Source organism: Condylura cristata, unplaced genomic scaffold, assembly GCF_000260355.1.
Source record: "Condylura cristata isolate star-nosed mole 26May11 unplaced genomic scaffold, ConCri1.0 scaffold00015, whole genome shotgun sequence".
In the NCBI taxonomy this organism is placed as follows: domain Eukaryota; kingdom Metazoa; phylum Chordata; class Mammalia; order Eulipotyphla; family Talpidae; genus Condylura; species Condylura cristata.
Window position 1 is genome coordinate 41555792 of NW_004567116.1, and position 24275 is coordinate 41580066.

At 36.0% G+C, this 24275-nt stretch overlaps 1 protein-coding gene across 1 annotated transcript in view; it reads right to left on the reverse strand.

The window, feature by feature from the left end:
- RSF1 (remodeling and spacing factor 1) overlaps positions 1 to 24275 on the reverse strand; it is a 122213-nt gene that overhangs the window by 80242 nt on the left and 17696 nt on the right. Inside the window, exon 2 of the mRNA XM_004683235.2 lies at positions 7629 to 7720. Within this exon, the coding sequence (XP_004683292.1) occupies positions 7629 to 7685 (57 nt within the window). The 5' untranslated portion in view covers positions 7686 to 7720. The remainder of the gene's footprint in view (positions 1 to 7628; positions 7721 to 24275) is intronic.

Below are 24275 nucleotides of genomic sequence, written 5' to 3' on the forward strand. Positions count from 1 at the left end.
TGCTCCTTCTCTCCTGGGTTGAGTGAAATATAGTGATTTCATTAAATAAATGTAAATATATTAGTAAATCTTGATAAAGTATTTAAATAGAAAAAATATATGTTAATATTGAAGAAGAAATTTATACATGTTAGATGAGGTCATAAGACAATGCAACAAAATTAATGGGGTCAAAATCATAAGAAGTATGTTCTGGCATCAACCCTTCTGTCCACCTGTGATTTCACAAACCTCCCTTTCAGGAGCAACTTTTTCTGCCTACTTGTGTCTGTGGAGGTACCCTTTATTCTTCTCTTTTTTTAATAATCCTGCCCTTTTGGATATAAAAAATATGTATGTTCTCCTCCACGATACAAATTAAAAATCAACAGGAAAAGAATGGGGAAATTCACAAATACATGAAAATAAAAACATATATATACTAACGGGTGAAAGAAAAATCACACGGGAAAAGAGAAAATACTTTGAAATGAATAAAAAAATGCACACTGATTTATGGGATGAAGCTGAAGCTGGAAAGAGATGTAATGTAATAGTTGATAATGTCTACATTTAAGAAAAGGATGATCTGAAATCAGTAACCTAAACTTCTACCTTTTTACAAATACTAGATAAGAAAAAAACTAAACCCAAAGCAAGTGAAAAGAAATACTAAAAAGAAAAATAAATAGCAATTCCATGAAACAAAATTTGATTTTTAAAAAGAGTAGACAAGTTTGACAAATTCTAGCTAAGACTGACCAAGGGGGGGAGGAGGGGGAGAGAAACCATAATACTCAAGTTAGTAAAATGAGAAAAGAGGGGCTATTACCACTGACTTCTATATACAACTTCTTACTACTGCTTCTATAAACAGAAAGCAGAAGTGAATATTTTAAACTATGATGTACCAATAAACTAGATAAGTCAGATAAAATGGACACTTCCTAGAAAGACACAAGCTACTAAAACTGACTCAAGAAAAATACAAATCTGAATAGAACTGAATAACAAGGTTAGTAATCAAAGAAACTTATAGCAAATAGATAAATAAATAAATAGGCCAAAGGTTAAAGAATAAAAGATACTGGGCCTGTCCTGGTGGCACAACGGGTTAAAGCACAACACTGTGAGGCTATCACAGCCACTACAACATGAGTTCGATTCCCAGCCAGAGAGGTGACCCTCATGGTATGGCAGACCTCTCCTGGCCTGCCAACTGCTCCCCTCAGTGCTATATTTCAGTGGAATACACTGTATTTCAGAGCCTGAGCTGGTCTTCACTCTGTCTCTGGTGGATCCTCTGCTCTCTGACCTGTACTCCAATTCTGTACACATGAGTAAATAAATCTTTAAAAATAAAATAAATAAATAAATAATAAAAATAAAAGATATTTATCTGCAATCTCCAATAAACAGAATTAACAATAACAGTTCACAAACACACACACACACACACACACACACAAAAGGAAATACTTCCTAGGTAATTCCATAAAGTTCATATTACTCAGATATCAAAGCCAAAGAGATCTCAAGAAAATAGCACAACAGACCAATATTCTTTAAGAAATATAAACAAGGCAGCAGTTCTCTGCCCACCTTTGACTATGCAGGTGCTTCTTTCTACCCACTATCTCCCTCTGTAGGACAGCAGCCTCCTGCCTGTCCATGATCTACACCATGCCAGGACTTCTCTGCACTGACCTCCCTCAGTGGAAGCTGCTCTCCTAATGTCTCCTGCCTGCTACCATGAAGGCTTCTCTCAGCAAACCTGTCCCTTTTAAGGACAGATCTTCATGCCTGCTTGTGCCTATGCAAGTGTCCTTTACTCCTCTGTCCTTTTCCCAAATAAACCTGCTCTTTAAACATAAAAGAAAAAAAAAAGAATATAGAAACAAAAATTCATTAACAAACCAAATCTAGCAACATATAAGGATTATAAACTATGAACAAGTGGGGTTGATTATAGGATTGCCTAACCTCAACACATGAAAATTAATCAACAAATTAATGAAGGACAAATCCATGTGGTTATCTAAACAGATAGAGAAAAAACATTGCTCAAAATCAAATGTCATTTATGATTAAAACAAAAACAAAATAAGCTAGAAAAAGAAGAGAATTTCCTCAACCCGATTAAAAAAAATACCAAAGAATAAACTGAATAAAAAAAAATAACAAAAGGATACATCAATCATAAAAACAGTTTGAAAGGAATTAAGGATATAAATATCTGAAAGACATTCATAAATCAGAATACTAATAAGTCAGTACTCGGGGCCTCCCTGGCGGCACAAGGGGTTAAGTCTCAGCACTATGAAGCTATATGCTGCCAGTTTAATACCACACCAGGGAGCTGACCCACATGGTGCAGTGATATACATGTTTATGCTAATAAAAATCTCAATGATATTCTTCATAGAATAGATGATATTCATATGGAACCACAAAAAACCTCAATAGCCAAAACTCTGCTGACTAAACAAAAGACTGGAGGCATCACACTACCAGACTTCAAGTTACACTACAAAGCCATAATAATCAAAACTGCGTGGTACCGGAACAAGAACAGATAAACAGACCAGAGGATATGAGCAGAAAACTCAGATATAAAGCCACAGGCTTATGGACAGCTAATTTTTGACAAAGGAGCAAAGAATATGCAATGGAACAAAGAAAGTTTGTTCAACAAATGGTGCTGGGAAAACTGGACTGCTATGTGTAAAAAAATGAAGCTAGGGCCCGCCCTGGTGGCACAGCAGGTTAAAGCACAGCACTGAGAAAGATAAAGCCACTTCCGCATGAGTTCGATTCCCGCCTGCCCCGGAGGTGACCACATGGCGTGGCAGACCTCTCCTGACCCGCCCGCTGCTCCCCTCAGCAGTGTACTTCATAGATCTACCTGTTCTGCTCCCCACTGTCTCTGGTGAAGCCTCTTGCCACCCCTCAGCCTCTGGCCTGTACCCAGTTTTGTATGAATAAATAAATCAATCTTAAAAAAAAAAAAATGAAGCTAGATCACTAACTACGTCACACCATGTACAAAACTTAAGAGTGGATTAAAAAACTAGACAAATACCTGAAACCATAAAAATATCTGGAAGAAAAGGTGGGTGAAACACTATACAATGTACACCTCAGTAACATCTTTAAAGACACATCACTTAAGGCAAGGATAGTGAACGAAAGGATAAACAACTCGTACTATATATATCAAGGTAAAGAGCTTCTGTACAATAAAAGAGACACTATGTGAACAAAGAGAAACCCCACTGATTGGGAGAAAATACTTGCACATAATACTACTGACAAAGGACCGATCACAAAGATATACAAAGAGCTGATAAAACTCACCAAAAATAAAGTGAACAACCCTATCAAAAAATGGGCAGAAGAAATAAAATGACACTTCTCCAAAGAGGATATACAGACGGCCAACAGGCATGTGAAAAAATGTTCAGCATCACTTGTAATAAGGGAAATGAAAATCAAAACCACAATGCAATGCCACCTCACACCAGTGAGAACAGCACATTTTTTTTCTTTTAAATAAATATAATAGTTTATTTTTACATCATTTTCTGCATTTTTCCATCTCAGTTGTAATCCCCTTGGGCTTCCCATCACCAAATCATCCATGTGCCATCACCAAAGTCCAGTGCATTTCCCTCCCCCCACTGTTTTTTGATCCCATTCCGCACTTCACCCCCGTAAATTATCTCTGATATATAACTGTTCATTATTATTATAATTTTCTCACCTGGTCCATTATACTCCTGCTATGAATGAAATCGAGAATGGCACATCTTAAAACAACTAGCAACAACAAATGCAGCAGACCTCTCCTGACCCACCCACTGCTCCCCCAACAGTGTATTTCAGTAAATCTACCTGTTCTGCTACCCACTCTGTCTCTGATGAATCCTCTCACTCCCCACCCCATGCCTCTGATCTGCTCCCCAGTTCTTCTATATATAAATCTTAAAAAAAAAGTCAATACTCCCCAAATTTATCTACAAATTACCCAAAACTGAAATTCTAACTCCTACCTGACATTTTTGTAGAAACTGGTAACCTAAACCTCAAACCCACAGGTATGCAAGTAATGCCAAATAATCAAAATCTTAAAATTAACAATTTCAAAATTCACCAAAAAGAGCTAACAACAACAAATGTTGGTGAGGATGTGGGCGAAAATGAACTCTCCTACACTGCTGATCAGAATGCAAACTGGTCTAACCACTATGGAAAACTGTTTGGAGGTCTCTCAAACTGCTAAAAATAGAGCTTCCATATGACCCAGCAATCCCACTCTAGGTGTCTATCCAAAGGATACAAAAACACTGATTCAAAAGAACACCTGCACCCCTATGTTTATTGCTGCTCTATTTACAATAGGGAAGATGTGGAATCAACCCAAATGCCCAAAAATAGATTATTGGATTAAAAGGATATAGCACATATACACAATGGAATATTACTCAGCAATTAAAAAAGATAAAGTCATGCCTTTTGCAGCAACATGGATGGAGCTGGGAGGGACCATGCTCAATAAATCAGCCAGAAAGAAAAATAAAAATAGTGTATGGTTTCACTCACAGCAGGCAACAGGAGTGTAAGGGATTGGGGGATGGAGGATAAGAGAGAGAGAAGCAAATGTAATAATGTAAAAATGGAAACAATGAACAATTTTAAATCAGAGACATGTTATGGGATGGAAAGGGAAGTGGGATCAAAACCAGGGTGGGAAGAGTGCATAGGACTATGGTGATGGTACATGGGTAAATTAGTAGTGGGACGTCCAGGAAGATTACAACCAAGATAAAAAATGCACAAAATGAAGAATGATGTAATAAATAAAAATTTAATTAAAAAAATAACTTACATTCAAGAACATTACATAGAAAAATAATATCCAAGAGAAAATATCTGTAAGCCATGTCTACTAAGAATGTAATTCCAAAATATATAAAGAACTCTTAAAACTCAACAACAAAAATCAACCGACCAACTAGAAAATGAACAGGAGTATGAATACCTCTGCGAAGAAGAACTACAAAGGTCAACAAATGCATGAAAACAATATTTAACACCACTGAAACAAAGGAAACACAAATCAAAACTACAATGAGGTAATACTTAACACACACTCAGATGGTTAAACCAATCAATCAATCATTAATAAATACTGGTGAGATGGCATGTGGGAAAGCTGAAATATAAATGATGGAAATAACAGGAATATAATATGATGTAATCACTTTGGAAAATAAACTGGTATCTTCTCATTAAGCTAAACAGGGTATTACTGTATGATGCAGCAATTCTACTCCAGACATATATACAAAAGCAATAAAGTCATGTCTATTCAAAACACTGTTCTAAAATGTTTATAACAGCGCTATCCACAGTAAGATAAAAATTGGAAGAGTCCAATAACATAAATCGATTAATGCATAAGTAGCAGTATTCATACAGTATCATTCAAGCATAAAAAGGAACAAAGTACTATCTAGTCACTGCATGGTCAGTCAAGTGGATGCATAAAATTAAATTTCATATAAAGAAATTGCCTTTTTTACTGGAAAATGCTCACTGGATTGTTTTAGAGTGTAAGGGCCATGATGACTGCAACTTACTTTCAAGGTTAAGATAAAAAAGGTTGAAAGGAAAATAGAAAAAAAAATGAAAAAAATAAGCAAAATATTAACAATAGGTAAATCTAAGTAAAGTGTATAATCTGTACTCTTTAACCTAAATTTTCTGTAAATTTGAAATTATTTCAAGAAACAAAAGTATTGACACATGATACAATATGGATGAACCTTGAACATGCTAGATGAAGGGACTTGTCAGACATAGTGGTTCATATATCACATGATTCTAGTAATAAAAAACATCCAGAACAGGCAACTCCATTATTAGAAAATAAAATAGATGCTGCGAAGGACCCAGGGAATCAGGTGCAGCTGCTAACAGGTATTGGGTTCCTTTGGGTATAAACCTGCTTTAGATAGTGGAATGATATTTTTAAGATACTAAAACCACTGAATTATATACTTTCAGCTGCAAATTTTATGCTATTTTAACAAATACGAGTTTTTAAAAATTGAGCAAAAACTTGTAGTTATGACCAAACTAAAAACGTTTATAAAGTAATCTTATCCAATTTCTCACATTTTATAAAGAAACTTAGATATAAGGGAGCAAAGCAGCTTATCCATGGTCCTAAGGCTTAATAAGCTGAGATTAGTATATAAGATATTTCTACCTGAGGTCTCATAAAATGTAAAACAACAACAATGACAACAAAACTACCCACTTTAATATACAGATTGATTTGCAAGGGACTCGACTCTAATCTTAAATGTTAAAACCAATGTCCTAAAATTCTAGCCTCTCTTTTTAGGCTCCAGAACCTCCATGCTTAATCATTAATACTGTTTAAAGTCAAAACAGCAATTGCACTGGTATTTTAAATAGCACTTTGAATAGTTAAAAATTTGCTCATTTATCAATCACAGTTTAATATATTTTAGAGACTTAATTAAACATTAGCTAATCAGGCTTCTAGAAAATTCCTCAGCATCAACTTTGAAATGCATAGTCAACTTGCAGTGCTTTGAACTCCTGCAAATGATACTGGAATATATTCATATTGGGTTAAAATGTCTTCATTAAATAAAAAGTTTTAAAACACTTCAACCATTGAGAGTTTGGGACTTGCATTTCCTCTCCTTGAATGTGAGCAGAACTGTGAACCTTCAATCACAAAATATTGTGAAAGTGACCCTATTAAATTCCTGACCCAGAAAATCAGTCCACCAATTAAAATATTGTTTTATGTCACTTAATCTGGAGTGTGCAAAAGCACATGTGATTTTTGTAATAAAAACAAGCAACTCATGTTCCAAAAGGCTCCTTTTTTAATAGTTGTGTAATATATACACCCTTTCACCCCAATAAAAAGACAGATGAAAATACGTGAATATAGAATTTTTTTTTTAAAGATAAGGAAATCACATTGTATTTCAATCACCTAATTATAACCTAATATTTTGGAATGTTACAGAATTCAAAATACCTTAACAGACATTATGGGGTATACACATTGAATCAGGCTTCCAAAATTTGTGTAGTTCTCAAAGTCTGCGTGCACTTCCATAGAATTTTTCCTGAATAAATCCGGATTTCCTTTAACATGGTTTACCCTAAAGCTGCCATTTTTTTTATTACATACATAAAAAGGTAGCTTTGGCTTTACTGATAACTTAAAAGAGTCCCTTAGCATCCTTTGGACATTTTACTTTTTAAGTAAGAAAATTTCTGGTTCTTTCTATGCAAATTGTAATCGCAATGGAAAAATGACAGTTTTCTTGGGCTTTATCTATATCTTACTTGAGTTTTGAGTTGATCAAAGTTTAAGTATTAAATGAGAGAAGACATGAAAAATCCTAAACACGGTGTTAGGCACAAAAAACACATAACATCTGAAAGCTAACTTTCAGAGTTGTTAGTCTCAGCAAAAAAAAAAAAAAAAAACACACAGTAGTTATATGCATTTCTGAGTCATTTCTTAAAGTCAGACTTGCATGTGTATGAAACAATGCCAGTAATATTTCAAAATAGAATTCACAAATATTTACCTTGATTAAATATTTTTCCCATCTATCTGCTGTAACAGATTTGCCAATCTTCCTCATCAACTTCAAATGGAGTTCCACTAATTCTTTTGGTACTTAAAAGGAAGAAAAAAATACTGTTAGCCAGCAAAATAAGACATTTGTAAACAATTAATATTATAAAAAAAGAACTTTCCCAAACTCTGAATACATTTTTAAGTGTCAATTTAGCTTTTTTTATGCTTCTGAACTAAAAACCATTTTCTTTAAGATGAACAGAAACACTTGTGTGTTCTTTCAAAACACCATCAGACAAAACTGAACTCTAATGTAAGCTGGCCTACAGGGGATACTGATGTATCCACATAAGTTCAACAACTGTATTAAAAACACTAGAGTGGTACAGGATATTGATAGTGAAGGTGGTTGGACATATATAGGGGGAAGAGAATGTATATGAAATCTCTGTCCTTGTGTTCAACTTTTCTGGCATTATACAGAACCAAGATATAAATTCATAGAATTAGAAATCAAGAGTTGTGTGAGAGCTGAAAGCTGGCTGCAAGAATGGAGCAATGCCTAAATCAAAGGAACCTGTTTTTTTCAAGTTCCTCTGGCAGATTTCTGACAGTGAAACTGACAAAAAGTTAGAGAAAAAAAAGTAGCTTACCCCAGAAAAACCTGTTAAAGAAGCAAAAGACTGGTGGACCTGCAAGAGACCACTCACTCTCTAAACAGAGCAGCAGCAGAGATGAACTTGTTTCACACTGGGAAATGTCACACTTATGCTATGGCATAAGGAATTCAAAGGAACATCTTAATTGATATTAAAAGAGTACTGGATGGATCCAGAAAGTGAAAAGAGGAAAAGACAATTTCTTAAATCACAGCAATGGAACAGCTGAAGGAACAAATTTCCAACATTAATGATGCTGTAAGAAAACTATAAAACCAGAGACACATGAAACCTGTACTACTCGTTATTTTGATCTATTTACATTGGCTTTTGTTTTCTAAATGCTGTTTTCCAAACTATATTTGGATTAAAGAAGTTAATAAGATAATTTTTTTAAAGATTTATTTACTTATGCATACAAGAACTGGGGTACAGGCCAGAGTTGCTGGGGTGAGAGGATTCACCAGAGACAGAGTGGGGAACAGAACAGGCAGATCAACTGAAATACACTGCTGAGGGGAGCAGTGGGCAGGTTAAAAGAAGTCTGCCATGCCATGTGGGTCACCCCCCAACTCAGGGGTCAAACTCACGCTGTAGTGGTTATCAACTGCTTCACAGTACCGTGCTTAATTAACCCTTTGAGCCACCAGGGAGGTTCAGTAAGATGAATATTTTAATGTGCATTATTAAAAATACTCTGAGTGAAGATAAACACATGCCTTTTGCAGCAACATGGATGGAGCTGGAAGGGATCATGCTTAGTGAAATAAGCCAGAAAGAAAAAGAAAAATACTGGATGGTTTTATTCAAAGAGGAGCATAAAGGATTGGGGTGGTGGGCGGTAAGAAATAATGAACAACTACATACCACAGACATTTTATGGGGATGAAGTGGGGAATGGGATCAAAAATGGGGCAGGGGGGAGTGCATAGGACTATGGTGATGGCACATGGGTGAACTGGTGATGGGAAGTCCACGGGGATTACAGCTGAGATGGAAAGGCACAAAATGATGTAAAAATAAACTATTATTTATTATAGTTTTTATTATAACAAAAAAAATATTCTGAGTGAAACTAATTGTGAACTTTATTGAGAATTGCTTTGTGGTCCTCCCTGATGGAGCAAGGGGTTGTCTCAGCACTTGAAGCTATCAGAAGCCACTGCAGCAGGAGTTCATTCCCTGGCCAGAAAGCTGACCTACCTGGTGCAGCAGACCTCTCCTGTCCCACCAGCTGCTTCCCTCAGCAGTGTATTTCAGTCAGTCAATCCACCTGTTCTGCTCCCCACTCTGGTGAATCCTCTCATGCCTGTACCTCTGGCTTATACCACAGCTTTTGTATGTATAAATAAATAAAATTAAAATCTTTGAAAGAGAAAAAGAATTGCTTTGTGCCTGCTGCTAGTGTAAAATAAAATCAGCACAACCTTTAAAAAAGAAACAAACAAGAAATATAAGTTCCAAATTCATCAGTATCCCAGAAACGAAGCCACTAATGGTTTTCAAACTGTTTCAGAAAACCATTCTTGTAATTTATCCCACATCTAATGTGCTAAAACTCCTTTATAGTATCCCTATGGATTTGGTTTAATGACCTTTGGGGATGGAAATGTACTTATCTTCCAAAGTTCTAATATTATAAAAATTACCATTTTTATAAAGTCAAAATCTGCCTTTCTACACACTTCCTTCCATGTTCTCTAGATCCAAAGACAGTACATTTTCAATTCTTCTACTGGACCATTCAAACATCTGAAGATTGCTATTATCTTCCCTCAAGTCCTTTTATGTTATTGTAAAAAAAAATCAGAGTTCTTCCAAATAGCCTTTGGGTATGTTTAACTATATTAATTAGACCCGAGGGAAATAGAAAATGTGTACACCTGTCAAATTTAGCAAATTTCCTAAATACCAAATACTACTAGTAACTTATGAGAAATTTTACCTGCAAACTACCTAAAAAGGTTCCATAATCAAATATACTAGGATAATGCACAATTTTAAGAAAGGTTAAGCTCAGGATTTATTGAAGCTTTTACTGACTGATAAGTCTTTTGTTGATTTAAGCTTGTTAAACAGGTATCTATTACTTGATTTCCTCATTAACAGCACCACTGGCTTCCACACAATATCATCCAATTAAAATATGAGCCATATCTTTAAAATTTCTAGCAGTCTATTCATAAATAATAGTCAAAATTAATTTATATGCTTTTAATAATAATATATACCCCCCAATGGTAGTTAAATTTCAGGTATTTTATATCTTTAACTAAAGATTCAAAATAGACTGTGCATTTACACATGCAGCACATACCAATTCATATTAGCCATACTTTAAATGCTCAAGAGCCACCAATGACTAGGGTTACTGTACTGGATCATGTGGAGCCAACATATTTAAACCTAAAATTTATAACTTCCAGTTTACTAAATAAATTTTGAGATATAACACACTCGTTTCAATTTTACAACACAGTGATTTGCAGAAGGTAATCGTATATATTGCAAAAAAAAAATCACAAGTATAGTTAACTTCAAATTTATTTGCTTTTGTTACAGAAGCAGAAATGAAAAGCTGTTGACTTTTATGAACACTAGTAGCTCTTAACATTTAATATTTTTCAACTGATAAGAAACAGTCAAAAACTTCAACAAAAAAAAATCAAACAACAGGTAAGATGATGTGAGCCATCCTCACAGCAGTCTTTAATGTCCTGGCAGAAAAAATCTGATGTTCTAGAGGCAAAAGCTTCTAGCATCAAACTCTGATCGGATCATCCTAGTTCCCTTCTCTCCTCTCTACTCAGTTTAATAATCCTGAGGGTAGGGGTATGGAGGAGGTAGAAGAAAGATAAGACTAAAAACAAATTTAAAAAGAAACAGTGATGTGAAAATAGTTAAGGATTACTAGGGAATTGCCTCCCAACACTTCTTAATAATTTCAAGCCTAGTAAAAAAAAGTTGAAACACTAGTAAATCTAATTATAAAAATTTAATAGAAACATTTTACATGAAGTATAATCATCAGGTTCTCTAATAAATCACCATAAAGCAGCAGCCAACAAAGTCAATGAAGGGGAAAAGGCCCCAATAAATTTGTTCATTTTTTAAAAGCAAAATCCACAGCATTCCATTTAGTTACATAGTTCATAATTATGTTAAAGGTATCACTACACACAGGTATTAATAATATAATCAAGTAAATCTATTTGTACCACTCCTCCATTTTTCATAGCTTCAAAGTTTCAAATGTTTGCATTTCACTTTAAAGTCCACACTTAATGTTTCTCATCCATAAATGAAGGAGTTGCAACAGATGAGGTCAAGTCTTCCAGCTCACATACTCAATATCTAGATCTAGATATTAAATCTAGATATTTGCACTAAAGTGACAACAGTCACAAAAACTAAAACTTTTGAATTGAAAACAAAGATCCAAAAGGATAGAAAACTTAACACTTAAAATGTAATGTGCATTGCCCAAGATCAGACAGAATTATGCAAGGGCCAAACCTTCTGGCATTCCAAGCCAGGGCACTTTCTAATATTTCCTAAAATATCAAAGGGATTCAGGAATAGGGCAGAATACCTAATTTACGACTTAAGTAACTGGTTCTACCCAGTTCTGTAGCTAGAATTTGATCTTGGATTGCTCCTCCCTATACACTACATTTCTAAATGAAATCCAGCTAGCGGTTGTAGCAAGAGCAAAAGGCATAAAATACCTAGGAATAAATTTAGCCAGGGATGTGAAGGACCTGCACACTGAAAATTATAAAATGGGTGTTAAATGAAACCAAAGAACACACATAAAAATGAAAGATACTGGGGCTCCCTCATGGCACAAAGAGGTTAAAATGCAGGACTATGAGCACAAGCTGCTGCAGCAAGAGTTCAATCCCCAGGCAGGGGGGGGCTGACCCACATGACGCAGCAGACCTCTCATGTTTTCCCTGCTACTCCCCTCTGCAGTGTATTTCATGGATCCACCTGTTCTGTTCTCCATTCTGTCTCTGATGAATCCTCTCACAAATTCCCAGCCCCTCACTCCCTGCACCTCTGGCCTATACCTCATTTTTTGTATGGAAAAAAAAAAAACTTTTTAAAAAAATGGGAAGACAGAGGTCCTCCCTGGTGGCGCAGTGGGTTAAAGCACAGCACTAAGAAGTTTAAGCCACTTCAGCATGAGTTCGATTCCGCCTGCCCCGGAGGAACTCCACATGGCGAAGCAGACCTCTCCTGACCCGCCCGCTGCTCCCCTCAGCAGTGTATTCCGCTGAACTGCCTGTTCTGCTCCCCTCTCTGTCTCTGGTGAATCCTCTCACCCTCCGCGTCTCTGGCCTGTACCCCAGTTGTATATGAATAAATAAATAAATAAATCTTTAAAAAAAAATGGGAAGACATTCTTTGCTTAGGAATCAGAGGGATCAATATTGTCAAAATGGTCTTTTTATCTAAAGCAACATACAGATTCAAAGCAATCCCTATTAAAATCCCAACAGCATTCTTCACAGAAATAGAATATCCTAAAATCTGTATGGAACCACAAAAGACCTTCGATAGCTAAAATAATCCTGAGAAAAAAAGAACAAAAAGGCTCCTTGACTTCAAATTATATTATAAAGCAACAGTAATCAAAGTAGTATAATAGTACAATAAAAGCAGGCACATGGATCCAACTTGAAATCCCAGAAATAAAACCGCATATGTGGGCACCTAATTTATAACAAAGGAGTCAAGAGTATACATCCAAAATAGAAAATTTCTTCAATAAATGCTCCCCCTAAAATACACAGCTACAATGAAACTAGACCATTATCTTATAGCATATATTAAAATAAACTCAAAATGAATTCAAGACTTGAATAAAGACCCAAGACCATAAAATACAAAGAAGAAAAACCTAAGTACAAACTCTTTGACATCTGTCTCCGTGATGTCTTTGTGGACTTGTCGCCAAGAGCAAAGGAACAAAAGAAAATATAAACAAATAGAACTATATTAAACTAAAAAGTTTCTTCTGTAAAGTGAAAGAAACCACCATTAAGACAAAGGGAGAAGAAATTTGCAAACCATAAATAGCATACAAGGGGTTAATATCCAAAACATACCAACAACTTTTACAATTCAACAACAACAAAAATAACCAATTAAAAGTCAAATTATAGTTTGTGAGGGGACCCTCCCTCGTGGCACACTGGGTTAATCCACAGCACTATAAAGCTATCCACAGCTATTGCATGAGTTCAATCTCAGGACCAGGAGGTGAGCCACATGGCACAGCAGACCTCTACTGACCCGCCCACTGCTCCCCTCAACAGTGTACTTCGTTACTCTGCCTCTTCTGCTCCCCACTCTGTCGCTGGTGAATCCTCTCACTACCCTAGCACATCTGGCCCCCATCCCAGTTCTGTATGTATAAATAAATAGATCTTTTTTTAAAAAAATAGTTGTACAGAGAAAAAGGAATCCTTATCTAGTCATGATGGGAATTAAACTGTTATAGCCATTATGGAACACAGTATAGAGGCTTCTTAAAAATTAAAAACAGAAATATCATAGATCCAATAATCACACTTCCAAACATCTATCCGAAAAATATGAAAACAAAAGGTTGAAAAGCTGTATGTACCCCTATGTTTATTGCAGTCACCACAATAACCAACATAGGAAAACTGCCCAACAGTCAATGAATGAAGATGTGGTAGATACACCAAAATGGACTACTACTCAACCATTAAAAATGAAATACTGCCATTCATCTGGATAACATAAAAGAACCTTGAGGAGACCATGCTAAGGAAAAGAAGTTGGAAGAAAAAACACATGATTTCACTCATATATGGAATAGAAAGGGAAAATAAAGCAAACTTTTAAACTCTGACACAGAATGGCAGTTACCAGTGGAGAAGAAGGGTAGGAATGGGTAAAAGGACCCATTAGATGCTCAAAGGGCATTTGGCTGCAGGGCATGATAAGAAAATTTCATCTTGTAACCTACACAGTATTATAACTATGTTACCTTACTAAGAAAGATTTATAGTTAAAAAAAATTAGCTGTGGTAATAAACCAGAAAGAAAAGGAAAAACACCAGATGGTTTCACTCATAGCAGGAGTATAAAGGGCCAGGCGAAATAATAATAATAATGAACAAGTATATACTAGAGATATTTTATGGGGGGGATGGGGAATGGGATCAGAAATAGTGGGGACGGCGGGGGAAGTGCACTGGACTATGGTGATGGTACATGGGTGATTTGGTGAGGTGAAACCCACCAAATGGAAAAAGGCACAAAATGATGTAAAAATAAACTACTGTGGCCCTCCCTGGTGGCGCAGCGGGTAAATGCACAGCACTGAGAAGCTAAAGCCACTTCCTCATGAGTTCGATTCCCGCGTGCCCCAGAGGTGACCACATGGCGTGGCAGACCTCTCCTGACCTGCCCGCTGCTCCCCTCAGCAGTGTACTTCGTAGATCTGCCTGTTCTGCTCCCCACTCTGTCTCTGATGAAGCCTCTCGCCGCCCCTGAGCCTCTGGCCTGTACCCCAGTTCTGTATGAACAAATAAATAAATCTTAAAATAAATAAATAAATAAACAAACTACTGTATTGTTTTTTAAAAAATTAGCTGTGGTAAGAGAGAAATTATTACTACACCTCCCAATTAATTCTTTTTCTTTTAAACAAATTTATTGCAGCGCATTTCACACATACCATTCACTCATTTAAAGCATACAAATCAAAGGGTTTAGTTATATGACTACTTTCGTAGTTGTGATAAAACACAACAAAAATTTTCCAATTGAAACATTTTTAAGTGTATACTGCAGCAACATTAATTACATTCAAGATGAGTGCAACCATCATCACTATATTCCAATTCATAGTTATGGTTAGGCCTTTTGATACAATCACTCCATTTCACACATTGTTTCCCACAAAATTTATGATAAAAAATCAAAATCCAATATAATTCTCAATAGGGGCAATTTTACCCCCAGAGGGGAAAAAATGTTGTCAGTGATAGGGCAAAAAAAAAAAAATCACAAATAATAATTTATGGTTTACCACAATTTAACTGTATCTGACAGAACTGTACTCCCTAGTATTTAATTTCTCTTGTTGGAAATTACTTTAGAATTAATTTTTTCTCTTTAGGAATGTGATAATGACAAAAAGAGTTTAGAATTAAAACATCACTGTTACTCAAAATGTAAAACACAACCTTCAGATAATGTTTACCCTAGAAAAGAAGTTGTACATCCCCGAAAAACAGCCCACACTGTAAAATGCCTAGCTCCCCAATAAGAACTGATCTAATCGATGATGTTAAACAAAATAATAGGAAACATTATCTTGCCATTTTAATATTTTAAGTAAAGCAGAAAATGAAATACATTCACCAAAATGTTGTTTTAAATGTATCCCAAATGCTGATAATTCAGAGAAAACAAAAATTAATTATTAACAGAACGAGGGGCCCTCCCTGGTGGCGCAATGGGTTGAAGCGCAGCACTGTGAAGCTGTCTGCAGCCACTGCAGCATGAGTTGCTTCCCAAGCCAGGGAGGTAGCCCACATGGCATTGCAGGCCTCTCCAGTCTCTCCCACTGTTTCCCTTGGGAGTGTAATTCACTCAATCTGCTTGTTCTGCCCCCCATTCTGTCTCTGGTGAATCCTCACACTCCCCACATCTCTGGCCTGTACCCCAGTTCTTTATGCATAAATAAATCTTAAAAAAAAATGCACATGCACACACAGAAAATAAAGGCACAAGAAAGCAAACACCAAAGAAGGAACAAGGAAAGTAAAGAACAATGGTGGGAGGGGAAGGACATTCCACAGGCAGCTAGAAAAATAGTTCATTTTGTAGATATAAAAGAAAACTTATCTAAGTAGTATATAGGAAAATGATGAGGAGGATAAAGTTACAAAATGATGGCAAAGGAGCTTTGGGTTTCGGTTCACTATGTGAGCAATCAGCTGTATCACTAATCCAAGACAACTTACTTGCTCTTTTTTCATCCTTGCCTTCTCTTTTAATGGAATGGTGGAATGGTCCCATGGACATTTGTACATAGAAGTAGATAATGAAGTACTTATGTTTAATTAAATACCTAACCAGTGACTTCTGGAGTACAGACATCTACAGGTTTCTATACTCATCACATACATCCCATCGTATTGAAAAACTTGAATAGTGCCTTAATTCAAAACCGTGGCTTCAGATATATCAGTTTGATGCTTTATAACAATGTATATTGACATTTTTACTGAAATGGAAACTCTGATTGCATGTGAAATTTTATCTTTTTTTTTTAAGACTTATTTATTTATGCATACAGAACTGGGTACAGGCCAGAGGTGCAGTGGTGGTGAGAGGATTCATCAGAGACAGAGTGGGAAGCAGAACAGGCAGAGTGACGCAGTGCACTGCTGAGGGGAGCAATGGGCGAGACTGGAGAGGTTTGCTGCGCCATGTGGGTCACCTCCCTAGCTGGGGAATGAATGCATGCTGCAGTGGCTGCGACAGCTTCATAGTGCTGTGCTGTGCTTTAACACACTGCGCCACCAGGGAGGGCCAAAAATTTATCTTCATTCCTTGCTAACCGGTGTCAGTTCACACCCTTCTTCCAAACAATATTTGACAAGCAGAGATAACTAGACAAGAACATATTTTGTCATTTTAGTTTCCTGAAATCTTGGCAGAAAGCATAACAAAATAGGCTCACAGAAATTACTTATATTAATAAATGAGAAATAAACCTTTAGGCAGTATATAAACCAAAATTACTATTATTCACCACCAGATGGTGATCATGACTCACTTAAAGCAAAATGTGATTTTACTTAGGGGTCAACCAGCTAACAATTAAAAAATAATTAGCAAGCCATGGTGCCTGAATAAAATGTTGGTGATCCAATGGAACATCAGTCAAACACAAGCAATAACATCTGTGTGAAGATTTCTCAAGTAATTGATTTGTTCATGTGAACATTTGATTAAGTCTGGAATTTAAGGAAAACCATTATTTAAGTAAAATCAGTCCTTAATGTCCTAGAATTTCCAGCTAATTAAACAGTTTCAAAGTCAATCAACCAAGAAATGAAATTATATTTTGTTACCTCTCCAACTGATGCTGGCACCACCTCATCTATATTCTCTCAACCCTTAAGATTCCACTGCAGGCCAATGTGCCTGTGTGACTTCTCTGTGCCAACTCTCTGCTAGAGGTTTTTTTCTGGAATACAGAGCAAGGAAGTTAACCCATCCTGGGAATAACTCTCAACCAGTAACAATAGGCTCCTTTACTCTTGGCTGAGATAAATCTGAGATTTAATTTTCACTGTCTTTCAGAGCTCAACAGGATTCTGCCCTATTTATAGAGGTTAGCCTACTCGATTACACATCCTGTATTGCCTTTTTACCCCTTCCCAGTCTCACTTCCTCCTTCCTCAAGAGTGTTTCCTGGCAGCATTTTTCAAATAAACTATTTACACTCACATTTTGTCTCAGGGTCTGCTTCTTGGGAAATCCAACATGAGACAATCTCTTTGTTTTGAAATGAAAGCTATGGACATCCTAAGAAAAATGTAAACAAAAAGTTCTGCAAATATATTCAAAGAATTTACAGACAACCCAAAAGGCATACATATATCGCAGTTTAAAGAGTCCTTCTTCCTAAAGGTTCAAATAACTAAGATCTTAATGGCTTTGAAAATGTTCTATGAAGACTGTTCAGTTATGATGAAAACATCCCCAACCTACCCCTTACTCTTCCTGTGGGCTAAGAGTACCAATATTTCAGTTTAGTTTATGCATAAAATAAAATCTACTTGAAAAGAAGACAACTGTTGGCTTAAGCGCCTACATTTTAAAGGAAAACAAATGTTCCTAGAAAGAGTGGTTTACTATTGTCAAAAGCCATAAAATAAGAAATTTGTAAATATTTTCATTTACATGTGATTTATAGTGGATTTTAAAATTGTTGCTGCCCTCAAACAAGAAGACAAGAGCAAGCATAGGAACTGTGAAAATTTCTTTTGCAAATCAACATGAAACTATTATGCTAAGAGTATGATAAAGTCCCCTCCAACTTACACACTCTCTTCCCCAGCCCTCTGAAAACAGAGTTCTAGGCACACAGTCTTCATTTTCTCACCTTTCCCATTTGCTCCAAATGCACCATCAGTTAGACTAAACTTCCATTAGTTAAATTAAATGAGTTCTTTGTCTTAACTTGGCAGCATGTAACAAATGGTGATCACATAATACAATGGTCACCATCCTGTGACACCATTTTTTTGATTTCTCCTTACTTCTTTGCCCCTTTTTGGAGGTCCTCCACTCCTGCGCTCTCCTTGAAAGTTGATTCTGTCTGAAGACTTGATTTTTCGTCCCTTTCATTCCTTGGCATCATCTATTCCACTGCTTCAATGTAAATATTTATTGTCTGGTGATTATGGTTACAGTAAAGTAACAGAAAACTTTATGGGAGTGGAATCACAAATTAGAATTTAAGTTTTTCTCACATACAACTCAAGAGTGATGAGTTACTAGTTTTGTAGAGTAACAAATACACCACACTGAATTTCTTGGAATTCCCAAACATTCCATGCAGTTTCTGACCTACAGGCCTTAGTGTATGTTTATGAGCTCTGTATCCTTGTACCACTTGGACTCATGCTCTAGATTGTTTGAAGGAAATCATTCCTTTAGACCATCTAATCATGAGTAAGTGTCCTTACTGGATATCCTAAAATGATTCTATTTATCCACTCCCTGTATCACAAATACCTGTTTGAGCACCTGTATCCCACATTTGAGGGCCTGTGTCTTCAGCACCTAGGACAGTGCCAAGCATATAAAATGCATCACTAAAGACTAGTTCAATGAATTGATTTGGTCTTAACAAAAAATTTTCCATGAGTATGAACTTCTCCTAACCCAATTAAATGATTACAAATGAATAAATAGCAATAATTTAGGCTAAAATTTTGCAAACTAGCTCTCACAAGGCAAATTAGTCTGTTACCTGTTTTGTACAGTCTGCAAACTAAAAACGGTTTTACAATTTTAAAGGATTAGGAGTTCAAAAACAATCAAAAGGAAAACAAGTACTTTATAACACATGGAAATTACATAAAATTCAAATTTTAATGTCTATACAAATAAATTTTTACTGGAACACGTTAATTTATTATGTAATGTCTATGGTTACTTTCATGTTACATTGACAGAACTGAGCAATTTCAACAGAAAGTGCACTGACCACAAGGCCTAAAATATTCTTTAATATCTGGCTCTTTATATAAAAGCTAAATCCTAACTAAAACCATTTACATCTAATTCAATTATTGATACAATTGGACTTAAATCAGTAACCTTACCATTTTGTTTTCTACAAATTCCAACATTTCTTTGTTAATTTCTCTCCCCTTTTTCTGTCTTCCCTTGGATTAACCGAGAATACTTCAGCAATTTAATATTCACTATTCATTTAATATTTACTATTGGCTAGTAAGACCTCACTTAACACTGTTGATAGGTTTCAGGAAAATGTACAATGATGTACAATAAAACCAGCTCCCTGAACATGGGCAGAGATTGTTTTTTTATCATCAATGTTACAATGAAATAAGGTTATTCTAGATCCACTACACGTGGCTAATTTTTAGTGTTTACGCTAGGTTTTACAATATGCTTTTTTTTAATTAAAGATTTGTTTATACATACAAAATTGGGTTACAGGTGAGAGGTGCAGGGAGGTGAGGAGGATTCACCAGACACAGAGTGGGAAGCAGAACAGACAGATCCAATGAAATACACTGCTAAGAGGAGCAATGGGTAGGTCAAAAATCTGCCATACCATGTGGATCAATCCCGTCTGGGGATTGAACTCATGCTGCAGTGGCTGCAACAGCTTCATAGTGCTGTGCTTTAACCCACTGACCACCAAGGAGGGCCCACATTATTCAATATAGTGTACCATCAAATAATATCCTACTTCACACATAAAATGTGAACACTTAACTCACAACAAACTCTACTATTTATCTGCTCTCATCCTTAACACTAAATTTCTCATACATTTTTAAAAAGCTTACAGTATATTATCATTTTTGTTTTAAACAGTCAATTGTCAACTGTTTAAGAATATTTTTATAGTTAAGGAAAACTTATTTTATATTTACTCACATATTTATCATTTCTTGAACTTGTTATTTTTTTGTCTAGATCCCAGCTTCCACCTGATTCACTTTCCTTCCATCTGAAGATGTTTATTGCAATACAGGTTAACTAGTAAAGCATTCTCTGGCATGACCTGTCTTAAAAGGTTTTTATGTAATCCCCATTTTCAAAGGATATTTTCCTGGAAACATAGTGTATGCTAATAGTTTTTTCATTCAGTACTTTTATATTATTTCATTATCTCCTAATTTGCATGGTTTTTGACATGTTTTCTTTGTTCCTCTATATATGTCATTTTCCTTTGGCTGCATTTAAAATTCTCTGTTACTGGTTTTCAGAAAATGGTCATGTCTTGGTACTTTATTTTTTAGAAGATGCATGATTCTATTGGTGTCTGAAGAAGAGGTGACCATGCTTTCAAAGCTAAGACAAAGACAGGAGAAGTTGCTTTCCCCAGACTCAATCAAAAATACCAATAAACTAAAAAAAAAAAAAAAGATAATAAATAAACTTTATTATGTCTCCTAATCTTCTAGCTCTTTATCCAATGTCCTCAGACAGGGAACAAGTTTTCTCTAGAGCATCTTCCACTGATGTGTCTTTGGGACCATCAATCCATGTTTCCGGGATGAGATCATCAGCTCTGGGAAATTTACATTGGGGGTAATTTTCCCTGAACTTTTGGAGACTCTACCTGCTGTCCTGATTCAGTATATCTCTACTCCATCCCAGTGATTTTCCTATCCACAAGATCCACAAAGTTGAACTGGTGGTGAAGCAAGGGTGCTGTGCTCAGGATCTTGATTTCCCTCCCTGGGTATGCTTGGCCTTGCCAATATAGCAGTAATGTGCACTGAGTGTCAGGAGGAACACCCATTTTGCTGTTTAAGTTGAACCACTTTGCCTCATTTCTGCCACTCTTGCTTTCTAAGATCTCCACTTTGTCCCCACAGAACAGATGTCAATCTTCATTAGAAACTGGTTACACAATCACCCCACACTGTCTAATCCCCAGGTTCTTCCTCCTATCTGATAGGGCGCCTAGAGGGATTACCCCTACTGGTAGTTGGGGGTCAGAGTGACACTGGATGTCAGGCTAGCAAGACAGCATCACATGTCTATAGGGTGAGAAATCCTCTGCATCCCACAGGGCCACTGTCTAAGTATTTTTGTTTGTTCTCCTTTAGATTTGTTCAAAGTATTAAATCTGTGAATTTATCATTTTGATCAATATGGGAATTATGAGCCATTATTTCTTACATTTTGGGCTCCATCCTTCTTCTAAGATGTCAGATACATTTTGTTGAGACTGTTTGATACTGTCCCACAGACAATACCATGATTGCTTTCAGTTCTCTTTTCTTCTGCTTCATTTTAGAATAAATTCTGTTATTACAAATCAAAGTCAATTAGTTTGTTTTCCTTCATTATTCAAATTGTTTTCAAATCCTTTCAGTTAAATATTTCAGGTACTTTTATGTTTGTGTTCTAAAATTTCTATTTGGTTCTTCCTCCTTTTTTGGTATATTTTATATATATTTCACATCATTTTTCATTTTGTACATTTTTTCATCTTGATTATAATCTCTGTGGGTTTCCCACCACCACTCACCCACATGCCATCACCATAGTTCTGAAGACTCTTCCCAGCCCAGTTTTGATCCTATTCCTCGCTCCACCCTGGTAGAATGTCTCTGGTTTATAGCTGCTGATTTTCATTTTTACTGTATTACAATTGCTTTTTTTCCCCACTGATCCCTTACACTCCTGCTATGAGTGCAACCATACACTATTTTTCTTTTTTCTTTCTGGCTTATTTCACTAAGCATGATCCCTCCCAGCAGCTCCATCCATGTTGCCACAAATGGCATGAGTTTATCTTTTTTGATTCCTGAGTAATATTCCATTGCGTATATGTGCCATACCTTCTTGATCTAGTCATCTATTTTGGGCATTTTAAATAGTGCAGCAGTAAGCACAGAGGTGTAGCTGTCCTTTTGAATTGATGTTTTTGTGTCCTTTGGATAGATTCGTAGGAGTGGAATTGCTGGGTCATATGGAAGCTCCATTTTTAGCAGTCTGAGAAACCTCCAAACAGCTTTTCATAGTGGTTGGACCAGGTTGCACTCCCCTCAGTAGCATAGGACAGTCCTTTTCTCCACAACCTCGCCAACATTTGTTGTTGCTAGCCATTTTTTGTGGGTTTTTTTTTTGGTTTTTTTGCTGTTTTAATATGTGCCATTCTCTGGTGTAAGAGTAGCACATTGTGGTTTTAATTTGCATTTCCCTTATTGTAAGTGATGTTGAACATTTTTTCATATGCCTGTTGGCCATCTGCATTTCCTCTTTGGAGAAGTGTCTTTTTAGCTCTACTGCCCATTTTTTATGGGTCTGTTCATTTTATTTTTGTTGAGTTTCATAAGCTCTTTGTATATATTTGTGATCAGACCTTTATCATTAGTATTGTGAGCAAAAACCTCCCTATCAGTGGGATGTCTCTTTCTTTTATGTAATGTCTCTTTTGCTGTCCGGGGTCTCTTTAACTTGATGTAGTCCCAGATGTTTATACTTTACTACCCTTGTTTTGGGTGATGTATCTTTAAAGATGTTACTGAAGTGTATGTCATGTAGTGTTTATTATATATCTCATTTCCTTATTTTGATTATGACTTTTCCTTACATTTATTACTTATAGCTATCTTAACATTTTGGTCTGCTAGATCCATCACCTCAGTCAATTCTGAATCTGTTTGTTTGGACTGATTTTTCTCCTTGCTAGAGATTACACTAGTCTTGCTTTTTGGATCATGTCTAGTAATTTCTGCATGGATAATGGAAAGTTACACACCTGTTGCTGAGTGTTCAAAATCATTATATAAAGAGTTGGGCTTAGTTTTGAGAGGCAGTTTTGAGGGATCTATCTGATCCCTCTGATGACTTTTTCTGCCTTTACTATGTAACAAACCCACAGGATTCTCCACTGAATTACCTGGGGACTCCAAAGGGCTCTTCATTCTTGTCTTTGGTGTAAGAATCTGGAAATTGTTTTGGTAACAACTCCTTGCCTGGCCTTATGCAGTCTCGCCCTGAATTTATGTTCCACTATTTGCAAAAAAGTCAAGGTGGCCCCTATCCAGATATCTGCTGTTCTTTTATCCGCATTAGTCCCATTCTTTTTAGTACCTGGTCTTACAACATACAGTTGCCTAAATTTCTCCAAAATCCAACTGAGTGAAGCTTCTAAGCCATCATTAGACTGTACTTCCTGCTTCTGAGATTCCAAAGTTGCTTCCAGGCAGAATCGAAGTAGTTGCAGAGCTTGTCTTCTTTATTTTTTGCTCAGGGATCACGTGCCCATGCTACAGTGTCTAAAAAGTGGTAATATATGTGTTTTGGTGCAGTTTATGAACTGTTTATAAAAAAGATGTAAAGCTGCCTTATTACCATACTTGATAGAGACAGTATTCCTAATTAAGACAGTATACCTAATTACTAAAAACATTTTGCAGATCATGTGAATTTAAAGAGTGATTTGTAAGTGGACATATTTTTAATATATGAACTACCTAAAGAGAAAAAGATATGTCGTATACTGATTTCCAGTATTTCCCAAAAAGGAAAACTGAACTCATATTGGATACTTATGACAATCTCAGAGATGGATGTTATTGTCTCCATAATGGAGACTCAGAGGTTAACAAGTTACACAAGTGTGGAAGTGGCAATGCTAAATAAAGTTCTAACCCAATCAACCCAAAAGACAATATTGTTTACTATCTACTACCCTGCACTCTATTACT